The sequence below is a fragment of the Lampetra planeri genome, chromosome 55 (genome assembly GCF_965212315.1).
Source record: "Lampetra planeri chromosome 55, kcLamPlan1.2.h2, whole genome shotgun sequence".
Taxonomy (NCBI): domain Eukaryota; kingdom Metazoa; phylum Chordata; class Hyperoartia; order Petromyzontiformes; family Petromyzontidae; genus Lampetra; species Lampetra planeri.
Genome location: NC_136161.1, coordinates 4,160,365 through 4,175,902, shown reverse-complemented (window position 1 = coordinate 4,175,902; position 15,538 = coordinate 4,160,365). Strand labels below are relative to the sequence as shown.

General features: G+C 44.5%; 1 protein-coding gene across 4 annotated transcripts; it reads right to left on the bottom strand.

The window, feature by feature from the left end:
• Positions 1–1,888: 1,888 nt before the first annotated feature.
• Positions 1,889–12,838, bottom strand: LOC144735458 (uncharacterized). Of its 4 annotated transcripts, none has more exons than XM_078617859.1 (4): positions 8,486–10,129; positions 8,236–8,286; positions 4,820–4,999; positions 1,889–4,206 (listed from the first exon to the last, which is right to left on the bottom strand). In XM_078617859.1, the coding sequence occupies exons 3-4, from the start codon at positions 4,954–4,956 to the stop codon at positions 3,783–3,785; spliced, it is 561 nt and encodes a 186-aa protein (XP_078473985.1). In that variant the 5' UTR covers positions 4,957–4,999; positions 8,236–8,286; positions 8,486–10,129; the 3' UTR covers positions 1,889–3,782. The 4 variants fall into 4 exon arrangements, with proteins under 4 accessions (XP_078473985.1, XP_078473987.1, XP_078473986.1 ...); XM_078617861.1 differs by lacking the exon at positions 8,236–8,286 and adding an exon at positions 5,543–5,621 and having other exon boundaries at positions 8,486–10,128; XM_078617860.1 differs by lacking the exons at positions 8,236–8,286; positions 8,486–10,129 and adding an exon at positions 12,635–12,838.
• Between the last annotated feature and the right edge of the window lie 2,700 nt (positions 12,839–15,538).

Genomic DNA, 15,538 nt, shown 5'->3' with positions numbered 1-15,538 from the left:
TTACGTACATTTTCTTCAATGTTTTTTTTTCACCTTTCGCCTTTTCGTCTGAGAGGAAATGTGGTGCATGTGCAGAAAAGTACTTAAGGGTATTCAAAGGAAAGTGTTTGTTTTAACTTAATACATGTTAGTAAAAGGTATGTTAAGTTACAATAAATGTTTTTTTAGGGTTAATATTAGTTTATTTTCCTGGTAAATTTAGGTATTCATATGGTACGTAATGGGTTTCCAGGAACGAAATCCCAATGTATAACATTGCACCTACGGGAAACGAGGGGTTCGACTTATGATGGTTCGTCTTGCAGTCGTTGCCCAGGAACCAATTAAGTCGTAGGTGCGGGGGTAGCCTTTAGATTGTTTGCTGTTATTGCACGGACATCTAATAATAAAATGGCGTTGCACCTTGTGCCGAGTTACTTTATTATTACAAGTGTAGAGACACATTTCGATTTAAAGCTTTCGTGACTGCAGGGATTCATCTTCTTGGTTCTTTCGGTAAAGTCACGTAGAAGGGAAGTAATAAAAAAAACGTAATAAAATAATATAATTCTCACGACGTTTCGGCCACAACTCAAGCAGCCGTCCTCAGGTGAAGAGAGGACGGCTGCGTGAGTTGTGGCCGAAACGTCGTGAGAATTATATTATTTTTATTAAGTTTTGTTTTTATTATTTTATTACTTCCCTTCTACGTGACTTTACCGAAAGAACCAAGATGTAGAGACAGTTGGATGTCTCTGTGGTCGTGCTAAGGGCACGTGACCGAAAACGGGCCTCGATTGGGCGAGCTAAGGGCATGTGACCGGAAGCGGTGCCCGATTGGGCGAGCTAAAGACACGTGGCAGAAAACGGTGCCTCGATTAGACGAGCTAGGGGCACGTGACCGGGAGTCCCGATTGGAGGAGTAAGGGTCACGTGAACTGAAGCGGTATCTCGATTGGAGGAGTTAAAGTAACGTGGCCGAAAGTGGGGGTTGCCGTCCTTTATACAGCAAGGGGGGGGGGGGGCGGGGAGATTCGGGGCTCGTTCTGGGATCAAGCGAGCTAACTCATAGGCACACAGTGAGCAGCCGAGGCCAAGTTCGCCACAGTCAGCAACAGAACCCGGTGTACATTGAATTGTTTAATAAACGCGTTGCCTCCTACAACAGTGTGTGTGCGCCTCCGTTGACATACACTGCACAAGTGTTAATAACTTGTTTATTTTTATCAATCCAACTGGAGTTGGAAGATGATTAGAGTGTTTTGGTGATGAAAATAGAAGTTTTGGTAATTTCTGATTTCATTTTGTATGTTTAACACGTAGGGCTTCGCGACCAATATCCGTTAAAGAGGCGTTTGGGTTAGATTGTGTAAATCTAAATGTGTCGTTAAACCCTACACCAGGGGTCGGCAACCAAAATAACAAGAAGAGCCATTTCTTTCCAATTCGGTACAAAATTCAGTATTTCAAGAGCCGCAATGCATCTGAGTACAAACTGTACATACGTACATATCGTCAAGAAGCAGCCCGTAAAGAGCCGCATGCGGCTCCGGAGCCGTAGGTTGCCGACCCCTGCCCTACACCAACCAATAAAGCCAATTAGTAACGTTTGTCACGTAAACAAAGCATGTCACTTCTTTTGTAAATGCAAATTTTGTGGGTTTACTCTCAGACACACCGGTGTGCTGTACCAGTAAAGAATTGGCCACGTTTTGTCTACATGACAAACCTTTACTAATAGAAAAATCCACACGACCACGGGGAGAGACACACGCAAACTCCAAATACACAACAGGCGTTATGGTCGGGATCGAACCCACACGACCTGTATACAAGGCGAGGTAGTTCACATCCTGCCACACTCAACGGGCTTTGTGCCAATCTTTTCACAGCCCCGTGAACCAAGTGCGTGTACGTTCCGCAATATTTTTTTGCGATGCATATTGATTTATTCCAGAGGACAACCATTGTGATCTTTCCAAACAGTTATACCGATTATATCTGTAAAATGTGCGTTTTCCAGTAACAAGGTTAAACTGAAAGGCAGCCCCGTTCGCAACATAATACAGCCAATGAATCAACAAAGGCAATTGATACACGTTGCTACCAAGTGCGTACCATATACACGAATAATACTCATAGGATTAGCATTCGCGGTGGGTTGACAGCTAAAATACACACTGTCCAAAACCACGCAGCGTATTACAATTATAATAATCACATCTATTGCACGATATTGTTCTTAATCTGATGGACAGGAAGCAAAACATCAAACAAGCATCCTACGAGCTCCTATTGTAAGGTCGAATTCATGTGACATTTTCATTCCGTTTACATCAATTCTTAAAGAATATAGTCTGTGTGTGTGTGACTACATTGGAAACTCATTTCGAAATTTAAAATGCAATTCTTTAGAACTGCTGCTTGTTGTCGTTGTGTTTAGTTTGTTGTCCTTCCCACCGTACCTCCACTGAGTGGGGTTGGCTACGTTACGGTGGTGCTAAATAAATTCAACAAGCAATACGATGTGCGAGGGATATTTCAAAATGAGTGCCCCTAATTTTTCTTACCCAATGTGTTTCATTGCTCAACTGAACCTATCCCCCCCAAAGACGAGTAGATATTCAGATTAAAACTAAAAAATTGTGTTGTCCGGTTGGATTACTCAGCAATTGTTATTATTCGCTTTTACCGTAGTTCTTCATTTTCATGGAATTTCGAGAGTCGTCTTCGATAATGTGAATATATCAGCGTTTCTATTTCGCTTAGATCGTATTTATTTTTAACGTACAGCGCTTTAAAATACTTCAATAGAAAAAAATTTGATTGTAGAATATATCGAAATTTGAGAGATATTAAAATAATTTTTACCTTTCGGATAGCTACAGGAGTAGTGCTGCTTGGAAGTGAATCGCCAAGTAAAATGCAATGTTTAACTGCACACCTATGCTGGTTACCATATGTCGACGGTGATTGTGAGCAGACAACAACAGGAAGTGGCCACTGTCTGTTGTTGTCTGCTCCAAAGTCTACGTTTGCGACTCAGTTGAACCCACTACACATGTGTACGGTTTAAGCACTTGATTTGTGATTAACATTTCCAAGAATAACAATGTTGTATAACTGTTTTTAGATTATTAATTTGGGCTGAAGGGAAAATCCATGAGTTATTAATTCATGTCAAAATCTCAGGTGTCATGGTTAATGCGCAAACTAGATAAACCGCACGTGGATAATCGAGAGTCTACTGAGTATATACATGTATATAAGCCACATCTATTCAAGCCGCACTTCAAGTAATCTTAACATGCCATAAGTATGTCGGGCTTATGACGTGTCGGCGGTACTTAACATCAAACTAACATTTTTGTTTGTCCATAATAGTTTTTTTTGTCCGTAATACATTTTTTTTTGTAACGATTTCTGTTTTACCAGGTAAGGTCCCACTGAGCTGCTATGTAGCCCTTTTATAGAAGCGACTTGTCCCTCACAAATGATAGCTCAACGAAGCGGCTTATCATTACGTGGTAATTTATAGGAGCCAAATACTCTAAAAGCATGTTTCTAAATGTGGAGGGAGGAAAAATCCACACTACCACGGAGAGAGAGAGACACGCAAACTCCAAATACACAATAGGTTTGAGGGTCGGGATCGGACCCACGACCTCCCACATACCAGGCGAGGTAGTTAACATCTAGCCGACGTGATGATGATGCAGAAAGAATGAGATAGGGTCTGGATAGAAACCCACGGCCTCCTGCATACCAGGTGAGGTAGTAAACACCTCCTAGCCACCATGGGGTTACAAGCCCATGAGCTGCACACGGATGATAGACCTGTAATCGTCAATCATTGTGGCCGTCACCGCGAGATTCATCGTGCTATTGGTGACCGTGGCGGCGGAGTTGCCGGCCTTCTTCTTGTCAAAATCGTACGGCTTGTCCCGGGAGTGGTCGATCTCCTCCAGGAGTCGATTCGACGCTCCGACGTAGATCTTGCCCACGTTCTCCAGCTGAACGGCGACCGTTCGGTCGTAGACGATGCACGCGTAAGGGCTGCTGAAGAAGATGTCCAGGCACCTTTCGGTGTCCCGGATGGCATAGCGCAGCACTCCGAGGCAGCCCTTCAAGCCTACAGTGTGCTTGCGGAATCCGCAGGCGCGCTTCTCCCCGGGTTTGATTTCCGTGTGCGGGGGGTAATCCACCACGCCGTGAGAGGACACGTAGCTGGAGGGAGAACGATACAACGGTCGCGTTGCGAGCGGTTCGGAATCAGAATCTTTGTTTATCCTGGATAATGCGTGTGCTGTCTGTGTCTTTGTCTCACACACAAGTCAAAGGTCATCTGTATAGACTTAACATACTGCTGGGACAAGTGTTGTTAGCGAGTAGCATCTAAAAACGATAGGACTGCAAAGTATAGTAAAGGTAAGCAAATCACTAACAATAAATACGTAAAAATACTAAAATTACACTTTTTTACATTACCAGATAAAGCTTTCATAGATGTTACTCGCTAACAGCACTTGTCCCAGCAGTATGTTAAGTCCATACCGAGGACCTTTGACTTGTGTGTGAGACAAAGACACAGCACACGCATTGTCCAGATCCACGTGAGCGATTTTCGTGTTTAGTTTCTTGTTCTTCTCCCGCACCTCATATTAGCGCGATTGGCTACGTACGGTGCGAAAGAAGTTCAACATACATACACAGAGACCCACAGACACCCAGACCCACAGAGACTCACAGAGACACCCACAGAGACCCATAGAGACCCACAGATTAGCACGGTAGGCGACGTAGGGTGCGAAAGAAGTTCAACATGCGTGCGCGTACTAACGTCGGATTTTCGAGTGTGTATGTCGATAGGTTGGTGATCTCTATGGCAACCGCGACACTTGCGGACATCCCGGCCAGAATAGCCTCGACCGCCTTGCCCTTGTGCTCGGCCTCGCTCGGCGATGATTTGTGGGACATGGCTCCCTCTGACGCTCACCCTCACAGTCCACGTGCGCGATTTCTGAGCACGTGGCAAGACATACGCACATAACGACAACAGCAAGACGTGACATCACAATCAGAACATAGTATTTCTACTGCAGGAGGAATCGAATGAGCTATGAAGCTCTTTGTTCACAGATGTCCAATAGGGGGCACGGGGTAAGAACGTCACAGCAACAAACACAATACACACAAACATGATAGCAGTCCAAAGTAAAAGTTAAACAAATCACCCAAACTACACACAGAGACAACAATAAGCCATCCCCCATCCGACCAGGCAAAGCCCACTGAGGCATCAACTTATTTTTGTAGAACCTACCCGGCCGTCACAAATTGATAATCGCTCAAGAGAATGGCCTCGCGTCATCTGGTCACTCGTAGCGTCACAGGATGACGTGTGCAAAATCAATCGACGTCACGTTCAAAGGAAGCGTGTTCAATAAAAAAAACTCCTTTAAAAAAGTTGTTTTTTAAACAACGGTTTTATTAACAACTTCGTTTAACTCGCGGTCGAGAAGTACGCCAATGATGCGATGGCTGCTTCCACATCAACGCTTACTTGAATTAATTGATGACTTTCGTAACTCGTTCACACGGAGCAGGCGATTCGAGAGTTTAGGGACCGCGGCGTTTTTGACCTACACAAATATATATAAATAATACGGCGTCCATACAAAATGTGAATTGCTTTAAAGTAGCGAATTAATTGATTAATTTATGCCGATTTTGATACAGGCATTGATTGTTGCCGGATCTGAGTACGTGTGTCAATGGAATTGATTGGACAACAGGAAGTAGACTAAATTTTGATTTCAAGATTTGACCACGACAAACATAGGAATCAAGTTAAGTAAAACCGTTGAAAAAAATTTATTAAAATTATGCGAAGGAAAAGAGTCGGCCTTGTCGAGCAAAATGACATTTGTTTTTCATTTCGTCCACCAGTGGGCCAACTGTAGCGATGTCGCTTGGGCTTTTTTAAATCCTTTATATTAAGTTCACTTGCTTGCTTGCGCGCTTACGACCGTGCAAATCTTTCGGTCGTTTTTTAACCCACTTCCCGTGATCCAATCGAGCTGACATTTTGCACACAGACTCGTTGTGCGTGACAATTTATTTTCGTAAAATTTTTTTCCAAAATTTTCCACTTTTTAGGGAATTTTTTTTTCATATTTTATTTAAAATACCAATGTGATGAAAATGAAACTCTTACTCAAGAAAAACAGAAATTAATAATACAATAAAACGGGTTAATTTTTTCCATTCCGCCAGCAGAAACTATTTCAGCGAACCGGATTTCGGCGACACGTGAACGCTGCCATAACCGGATTCGGGGTGTTTTCTTTTTTGTGGCTTAGATCGCGTGAATATGAACGTGTGTTGTTAAACCCGCCACCACCCGATATGGCCAGTTAGTAAAGGGTCTGTCACGTAAACGGGCAGCAGCGTGTTTAACGATACAACATCTATGTTTACGCGATCTAACGCCCCCAAAAAAGTCTCTATTATGTGTAAGATTGCTCAAACGTTAAAGTTTGTCGTGTGACATCAAGAGGGTGCCAGCCTTTGTTACAATATACCTACAGTTGTATAAACTGTGCAACTATGAAGGATATTTGTATTTATGTTACCAGGTGGAAAGCCCCACTAAGCTGCTGTTTTGCTCTTTTTCAGAAGCGACCTGGCTATCATCAGCACGTAGACATTCATAGTGACCAAATAATCTAAATGCATGTAAAATCTTAACTAAACTATGTTTAATTTTATTTTGCCAGGTAAAACCCCACTAAGCTGCTATGTATCTTTTTTTCAGAAATGACCTGGCTATCACAAATTATAGCCCAACGAAGCGACTTATCATCATGATGTGGACATTTATATCAGCAGCCGGGTAACTATTAACGCGTGAGATGCTGATTATAAACGTGGTGGGGAAAAACAACCGGAGGATGCTGAGAAAAATCCACGCGACCACGGGGAGACAGACACGCAAACTGCAAATATACAACAGGCGTCATGGTCGAGATCTAGCCCACTACGACCTCCTGCATACCAGGCGAGGTAGTTAACATCTCCTAGCCACCTCGGTTCAAACCGGCATAAGAAGGCAAGGAGTTGGAGTCATACCGGTTCAGTCAGGGTGCCGCGGTGGCTGGGAGATCTTAACTACCTCGTCTGGTATACAAAAGGTCTTTGTTTCGATCCCGACCCTAACGCCACGGTGGCCAGATGTTAACTACCTCGCCTGGTGTACAAGAGGTCGTGGGTTCAATCCCGACCCTAACGCCACGGTGGCTGGGAGATGTTAACTACCTCGCCTGGTATACAGGAGGTCGTGGGTTCGATTCCCACCCTCACGCCGGCGGTATATTTAGAGATTGTGCGTCTCGCTCTCTCCCCCGTGCTCTGTAAGTCTCTGTGTGAGTCTGTGGGTCTCTGTATGAGTCAGTTGGTCTCTGTGAATCAGTGGGTCACTGTGTGAGTCAGTGGGTCACTGTGCGAGTCCATGGGTCTCTGTGTTAGTCCATGGGTCTATCTGTTAGTCTACGGATCTCTGCGTGAGTCTATGTGTCTCTGTGTAAGTTGTTTTTTGTGAGAATCAGTGGGTCTCTGTGTGAGTCAGTGGGTCTCTGTGCGAGTGAGTGGGTTTCTGTGCGAGTCCATGGGTCTCAGTGTAAGTCCATGAGTCTTTATGAAAGCTGAAAAATTACAAATACCCTACAAAGAAAACGGGAAGCAACAGAAATTTTTTTCGCAAGCAGGATAATATTAAACATTTCATAGTAGTGTAGTGTATCGTGTAGTGTAGTGTATAGTGTAGTATAGAGGAGTATATATTGTAGTGTATCGTCTAATGTACGGTAGTGTATAGTCTAGGGTATATTAGTGTTATAGTGGCAATATATTATGTACTGTATAGTGTATATTGTAGTTTAGGGGAGTGTATATAGCATCAGACAGCGCGCGATGCGGTGACACTCTTTCTTCGATGGCCAGCCAAAAGCCGCTGGTGCTGTGAGGATGATCAGTTCGGTTTATTTAGAATAACCCTGTGAGATAAGAAGCTCTGAAATCATGACCAGAGTTTGCGTGACGCGATGTTTATAGCTCCTTGACGAGATGAGCAGCGAGGTGGCATTTCATTTTATCGCAAGCACACTTTTGGTGTGTGTATGTGTAGTGTAACGAGTTGCGACCTTGTAACAATGAGAGAGACGAGTGCATACCTGTCAACCCCTTATCAGAGCCTACCTTAAGACAGTCCAATTCAGACCTTATTGGTCATAATTCTCAACTTTCATCCTACAGAGTCCCATCACAAGGAGAGAAACACAAACAAATCTACAAACACGTTATTTTTGTTTTGCCCATATTGAAACAGATGTATAGACCTTAAAACTCAATTTCCCTCTACAAGAATACGGCTAAACCGTATGGGTTGACATGTATGCGACTGCAACCTCGTAATAATTATAACAGCGGCAGGTTAAACGCAACTCACCGTGCCAGCGAGTGTCCGCCTTCGCCTGACTGAATCCCGGAACCCTCCGAACTCGTGAAACCCAGGTATAGCACAGGCGGCGTGCTGCCAACTCACGGTAGCCAGTACACTCGTCCAATAGCCGATACCTGTTTTGTTCAATTGGGTGATGATGCGCACGTATATATTTTGGCAAGAACAGACACGAACTGGCTCGCATTTACCCTGCTCCAGCTAGAATAATTCAGAATATGCTAACTGAAAGCTCGTTGCTGCTGCTACAATGTTTTGTTGAATTGTTGAAGACAAAGTTGCATCAGTGAGCTCCTCCAGCAGGCAAGGTCAAATTCAATGGTTGACGACCCCCACCAATTATCGCCTCTCTCACCCTCACCTGGCCTAACCGTCCCACCTGACGCTCACCCACTCACTCACCCATCCACCCGCTCCCTCTTTTAACCTCTTCCTAGCTCAGCAGGTCCTTGCACTCCGTCTCCGCTAATCATCGTCCTCTCTTACCTTTACCTGGCTGATCTCCGGACCGGTAAGCCGCGTATTACATTAGCTCCAATAATATATAACTGTTAAATCGATATTACTTGAATGTTGATCGACTGACAGGAACTCGGTAATATTAATTGACTGTCGATTGAGTTGTTGGTGGAAATGAAGATACGCACAACAAAGACTTTGACATTAAAGTTGATTTCAATTAAAAAATACTGGCAATACTATGTAACACGATTTTTGTCCTTGGGTAGTGTTATTTTTTTAATTGCTCATGCCTAAAAAGTATATAAAATGGCTATTATTCTCCACAAACTTTGCTTTTGTGACCAGGACATTGATATTTTGAAATGTACCTATTTTCAATTGTGTATTTCGTTCACATAAAGTCCGGGTAACAAAAGCAAAGTTTGTGGGGAATAATAGCCATTTTCTGTACTTTTTAGGCATAAGCAATTAGGAAATAACACTTCCTACCCAGGAACAACATATTTTCGTTACACAGTGTAATCATTGCATCTAGATTACTAACACTGACACACTTAATCCCACTAAAATAGGAATTGAGAAGCGGTGTTGTGACGTGGAGAGTTTTGGTGATTGCTATTGAAGGCATTAGATGTTCACTTGAGTTGCGACCCCCTGCTTTTAAGACCTTCATTCATGTAATTAGGACCCCATGATAAGGACCAAAACTCGTAACTACGACTGCCAAACGACTGCTACAGACGACGAGTCGATTGGTGACGAGCATGCGTATGCCATGCGCTGCTTTGCTCCACTGCCGTGTGCGTTCGTACAATGTAGCCCGACAGTCTGCAGCTGCGCCGAAAGCGAACGCAGCAGCGTCGCTTTTGTAAAGTTCTTCACTATTATTCTTTGAGTATAATCACGTAGATAGGTCGACGACAACACCAAGACGTGGCATCACAATCAGAGCATAGTATTTCTACTGCAGGAGAAATCTGATGAGCTATGAAGCGCTTTGTTCACAGATGTACAGTAGGGGGCATGGGGTCAGAACGTTACAACAACAAACACAATACACAAACACGATAGCAGTCCAAAGTACAAGAAAGGTAAACAAATCACCCAAATTACATAAATATATAATACAACATAGAGGTTTTTTTGGGTTAGATCGCGTGAATATGAACGTGCATCGTTAAACCCGCCACCACCCGACATGGCCAATTAGTAAAGGGTCTGTCACGTAAAAGGGGCAGCAGCGGGTTTAACGACACAACATTTATGTTTACGTGATCTAACGCCCCCAAAAAATCTCCATTATGGATAACATAGCTCAAGCGTTAAAGCTTCTGCGACGAATGGGTTCATGTATTTCGCGTGACATCAAGAGGGTGCCAGCCTTTGTTACAATATACCTACAGTTGTATAAACTATGCAACTATAAAAGATATTTGTATTTATGTTACCAGGTGGAAAGCCCCACTAAGCTGCTATGTATATCTTTTTTCAGAAATGACCTGGCTATCACAAATGATAGCCCAACGAAGCGACTTATCATCATTCAGGTGGTCAGGCCACAGACAACCGAGTCATCATTGTCGCTGTGATGATGTCTCTTTCGTATTTGTGGATCGGGGTCATTGCGTTTTCACGCGCTCTGTGCAACGCGTCATCGTGTCGCTTGTCCCCTGGCGATAGCCACACGGCATTTATTCACTGTTTTCGAGTCGTTCACGTAGCTCCTTCGGCATCCGCGGCTATCGTGACCCCCACTTTTCCCCCACGAGTCATCTGAACGGGGACCCTTTGGCGGAGTGGAATTCTGGGCCAGTGCCACGTTGTGTACGTGCAGGACTCGTTGGCGCGCGAAAGAAATGATGAGAATGTGAACGAAAGTCTCACCGGAGCACGCGCGCGATCTCGGTTCAAACCGGCATAAGAAGGCAAAGAGTTGGAGTCATACCGGTTCAGTCAGGGTGCCGCGGTGGTTGGGAGATCTTAACTACCTCGTCTGGTATACAAAAGGTCTTGGTTTCGATCCCGACCCTAACGCCACGGTGGCGAGATGTAATCTACCTCGCCTGGTGTACAGGAGTTCGTGGGTTTGATTTCCACCCTCACGCCTGCGGTATATTTAGTTATTGCGCGTCTCGCTCTCTCCCTTCCGTGGTTGCTTGGATTTTTCTACGGGTCCTCCGTTTTTTTTCTCCACATTTAGAAACGACGTCACGCGATTAGAGTATTTTTCTGCTGCTGCTATATATTTCCACGTGATAAGCCACTTGGTTGAGCTATCATTTGTGATAGCCAGATCGCTTTTTAATAAGAGTTACATAACAGCGAAGACAGATTGAGGTATTGCTTTAGTTGCTCTTTGTTTAATTGTTTAATTCTAAGCGTAATAACAAGTAGATGAAAGGCTGGTCACATGGATACACAAAGAGCGGTGGAAATATATTTCCCGAAAAATGGGATTTAAATAAATAAATAAGCTAATTATAAGAAATTATGAATGACATTTGTAATTATACTGCACTGTTACAGGTGTAGGCCTGTTTTTCTACATTGATTTGAAAGCTGGGAGTCTATAGGTCTCTGTATGAATATGTGGGTCTGTGTGAGTATAGGGGTCTCTCTGCGAGTCTATGGGTCTCTTTGCGAGTCCATGGGTCTCTGTATTAGTCTTTGGGTCTGTCTGCGAGTCCATGGGTCTCTGTGTGGGTCCATGGGTCTCTGTGTTAGTCCATGGATCTCTCTACGAGTCTATGGGTCTCTGTGCAAGTCCATGGGTCTCGGTATTAGTGCATGGGTCTCTCTGAGTTTGTGGGCTCTCTGCGAGTCCATGGGTCTAGGTGAAGTCCATGTGTCTTTTTATGAGTCTAAGGGACTCTGAGTGAGTCTATGTGTCTCTGTGTGAGTAAGTTGGTTTCTGTGTGAGTCAGTGGGTCTCCGTGCGAGTCAATATGTATTTATGAAAGCTGAACAATTACAAAGCTTCAAATCAAGATTAATTACAAATACCATACAAAGCAAACAGGAAGCAACAGAAGTATTTTTCGCAAGCATTTCATAGAAATGTAGTGTATCGTGTAGTGTATAGTAGTGTATAGTGTAATATAGATTAATGTATATAGCATCAGACAGCGCGCGATGCGGTGACCCTCTTTGTTTAATGGCCAGCCAAAAGCCACTGGTGCTGTGAGGATTATCAGTTCGGTTTATTAGAATAACCCTGTGAGCCAAGAAGCTCTTAAATCATGACCAGAGTTTGCTTGACGCGATGTTTATAGCTCCTTGACGAGATGAGCAGCGAGGTGGCATTGTGTTGTTCATTTTATCGCAAGCACACTTTGTGTGTATGTGTAGTGTAACGATTTGCGACCTTGTAACAATGAAAATGACGAGTGCATACCTATCAGCCCCTTATCAGAGCCTACCTTAAGACAGACCAATTCAGACCTTATTGGTCATAAATCTCAACTTTCATCCTACAAAGTCCCATCACAAGGAGAGAAACACAAACAAATAGACAAACACGTTTTTTTGTTTGCCCGTATTGAAACGGATGTATGCCGTTATGGACCTTAAAACTCGATTTGCCTCTACAGGAATACGGCTAAACCGTATGGGTTGACATGTATGCGAGTGCGACCTCATAATAATTATAACAGCGGGAGGTTAACCGCTACTCACCGTGCCAGCGAGTGTCCGCCTCCGCCTGACTGAATCCCGGAACCCTCCGAACTCGTGCAACCCAAGTAAAGCACAGGGGGCGTGCTGCCAACTCACGGTAGCCAGTACACTCGTCCAATAGGCGGTACCTGTATTGTTCAAATGGTGATGATGCGCATGTATATATATGGCCAGAACAGACACGAACCGGTTCGCATTTACCCTGCTCCAGCTAGATTCATTCGGAATATGCCGACTGAAAGCTCCGTGCTGCTGCTACAATGTTGCGTTGAATTGTTCAAGACAAAGTTGCATCAGTGGGCTCCTCCAGCAGGCAAGGTCAAATTCAATGGTTCATGACCCCCCACCAATCATCGCCTCTCTTAACCTCACCTGGCCTAACCGTCCCACCTGACGCTCATCCAACCCTCCCGCTTTTCCAGGCTTCCTGTGCCCGTTAACCAATCAGAGCGTGGAGTGTTGGCTTTCCAGCCTTCTTGATTACTGTGTCCCAGGGTTCGTATGGGACAATTGCTACACACGGAGCATACTCGACAAAAGAAAACGGGGTGACATTTATGAATTTCTCCCCTGACTGCCCGAGATGGCCCTCCCGCTAAAACACAAACCTACTCCCATGCGTCATGTTATTGCCCAGGCATTGATAAATGTTACCGTGATGTCCCGAATTGTTTTCCCCTTCAATAAACTGCGCGGCACAAAGCTTTCGCCTAATGACAGAGGAGCCACTGGTGGGGTCTGAAGCACTGAAAAGGTATAGAATCCTCAGCGTGCACTACTCCAGACCTTTCACTTAATAGCCATAGAGACCATTCACTTGAACCGGAGAGATCATGAACCTCCACCATCTACCTGGAAATGGCGGTACAACTCGCTCCTGGCATGTGTGAGTATGGAGCACCCTAAGCTATAACCTCAAGAGGAAGGAGTTTGATGCCAAATGGCACCCTCTGATACAACAGAGCCTGCATAGCTGTCAACCCCTTATCAGTGCCTACCATATTACAAACCAATTCAGACCTCATTGGTCACCCCGTGCCCTTATACATCTGTAGTGTCATAGTGCCGGCTTGTGGACAGCAACGGTAACTGTGGTGAGGGCATGCACGTGGTGATGGCAGAGTAGAGGAACAGGGGTAAGGGTCACAGAGGACCCCGTCTGGATGCCACTGGAATCTGCTAGCTGGTTCGAGAAGGCAGGCGCGGTCAGGGTGGAGACAGGCCGCGCTGGTAGCATAAAAGGAGCTGAGAGCGGGAGCTCAGGGCTGCCGGATCTGGGAATGGACTCGTCTCGTCGTTGCTGCCGTCTCGTTGCCGTCGTCGCTGCCATCTTCACTAGATATTGCACTGCTGGAAGTTGTTGGATATCTCATTCAGTGCAATCAGTGTTTGATGGTTAGGGTTGTGTACAGGCTAGGCTAAAGTAACTGTGGAGAGTGTAAGGACGAGTCCGTGAAAGGTGTTAATAAAGAAGGTGGCTCTTAGAAACTTTCTCTGAATCATTGAGACTACACATCTCAGCGTTCATCCTGCAAAGTCCCATCACAAGGGAGAAACACAAATAGACAATCACTATTACTACAATCATCACTGGCATTGTCATCACTACACCCACCACTAGTACACTCACCACAAATACCCTCACCACGGCGTACCTGTCAACCTCTTAACAGTGCCTACCTTATTAGAGACCCCAATTCAGACTTTATTGGTCACCCCGTGCCCCTTATTAATCTCAACGTTCATCCTACAAAGTTCCATCACAAGGCAGAAAGACAAATGGACAATTTTGGTTTGCCCGTATTGAAACGGCTGTACGGCGTATGGACCTTTAAACTACATATCCTTGTACAGGAATACGGCTAAACCGTATGGGTTGAGAGGTATGCGAGTACGACCTTCGAATAATTATAACAGCGGGAGGCTAAACGCGACTCACCGTGCCAGCGAGTGTCCGCCTCTGCCTGACTGAATCCCGGAACCGTCAGAACTCGTGCAACCCAGGTAAAGCACAGGGGGTGTGCTGCCAACTCACGGTAGCCAGTACACTCGTCCAATAGCCGATACCTGTTTTGTTCAATTGGGTGATGATGCGCACGTATATATTTTGGCAAGAACAGACACGAACTGGCTCGCATTTACCCTGCTCCAGCTAGAATAATTCAGAATATGCTAACTGAAAGCTCGTTGCTGCTGCTACAATGTTTTGTTGAATTGTTCAAGACAAAGTTGCATCAGTGAGCTCCTCCAGCAGGCAAGGTCAAATTCAATGGTTGACGACCCCCACCAATTATCGCCTCTCTCACCCTCACCTGGCCTAACCGTCCCACCTGACGCTCACCCACTCACTCACCCATCCACCCGCTCCCTCTTTTAACCTCTTCCTAGCTCAGCAGGTCCTTGCACTCCGTCTCCGCTAATCATCGTCCTCTCTTACCTTTACCTGGCTGATCTCCGGACCGGTAAGCCGCGTATTACATTAGCTCCAATAATATATAACTGTTAAATCGATATTACTTGAATGTTGATCGACTGACAGGAACTCGGTAATATTAATTGACTGTCGATTGAGTTGTTGGTGGAAATGAAGATACGCACAACAAAGAGTTTGACATTAAAGTTGATTTCAATTAAAAAATACTGGCAATACTATGTAACACGATTTTTGTCCCTGGGTAGTGTTATTTTTTAATTTCTCATGCCTAAAAAGTATATAAAATGGCTATTATTCTCCACAAACTTTGCTTTTGTGACCAGGACATTGATATTTTGAAATGTACCTATTTTCAATGAGAAAACGTGTGCATTTGTGTATTTCGTTCACATAAAGTCCGGGTAACAAAAGCAAAGTTTGTGGGGAATAATAGCCATTTTCTGTACTTTTTAGGCATAAGCAATTAGGAA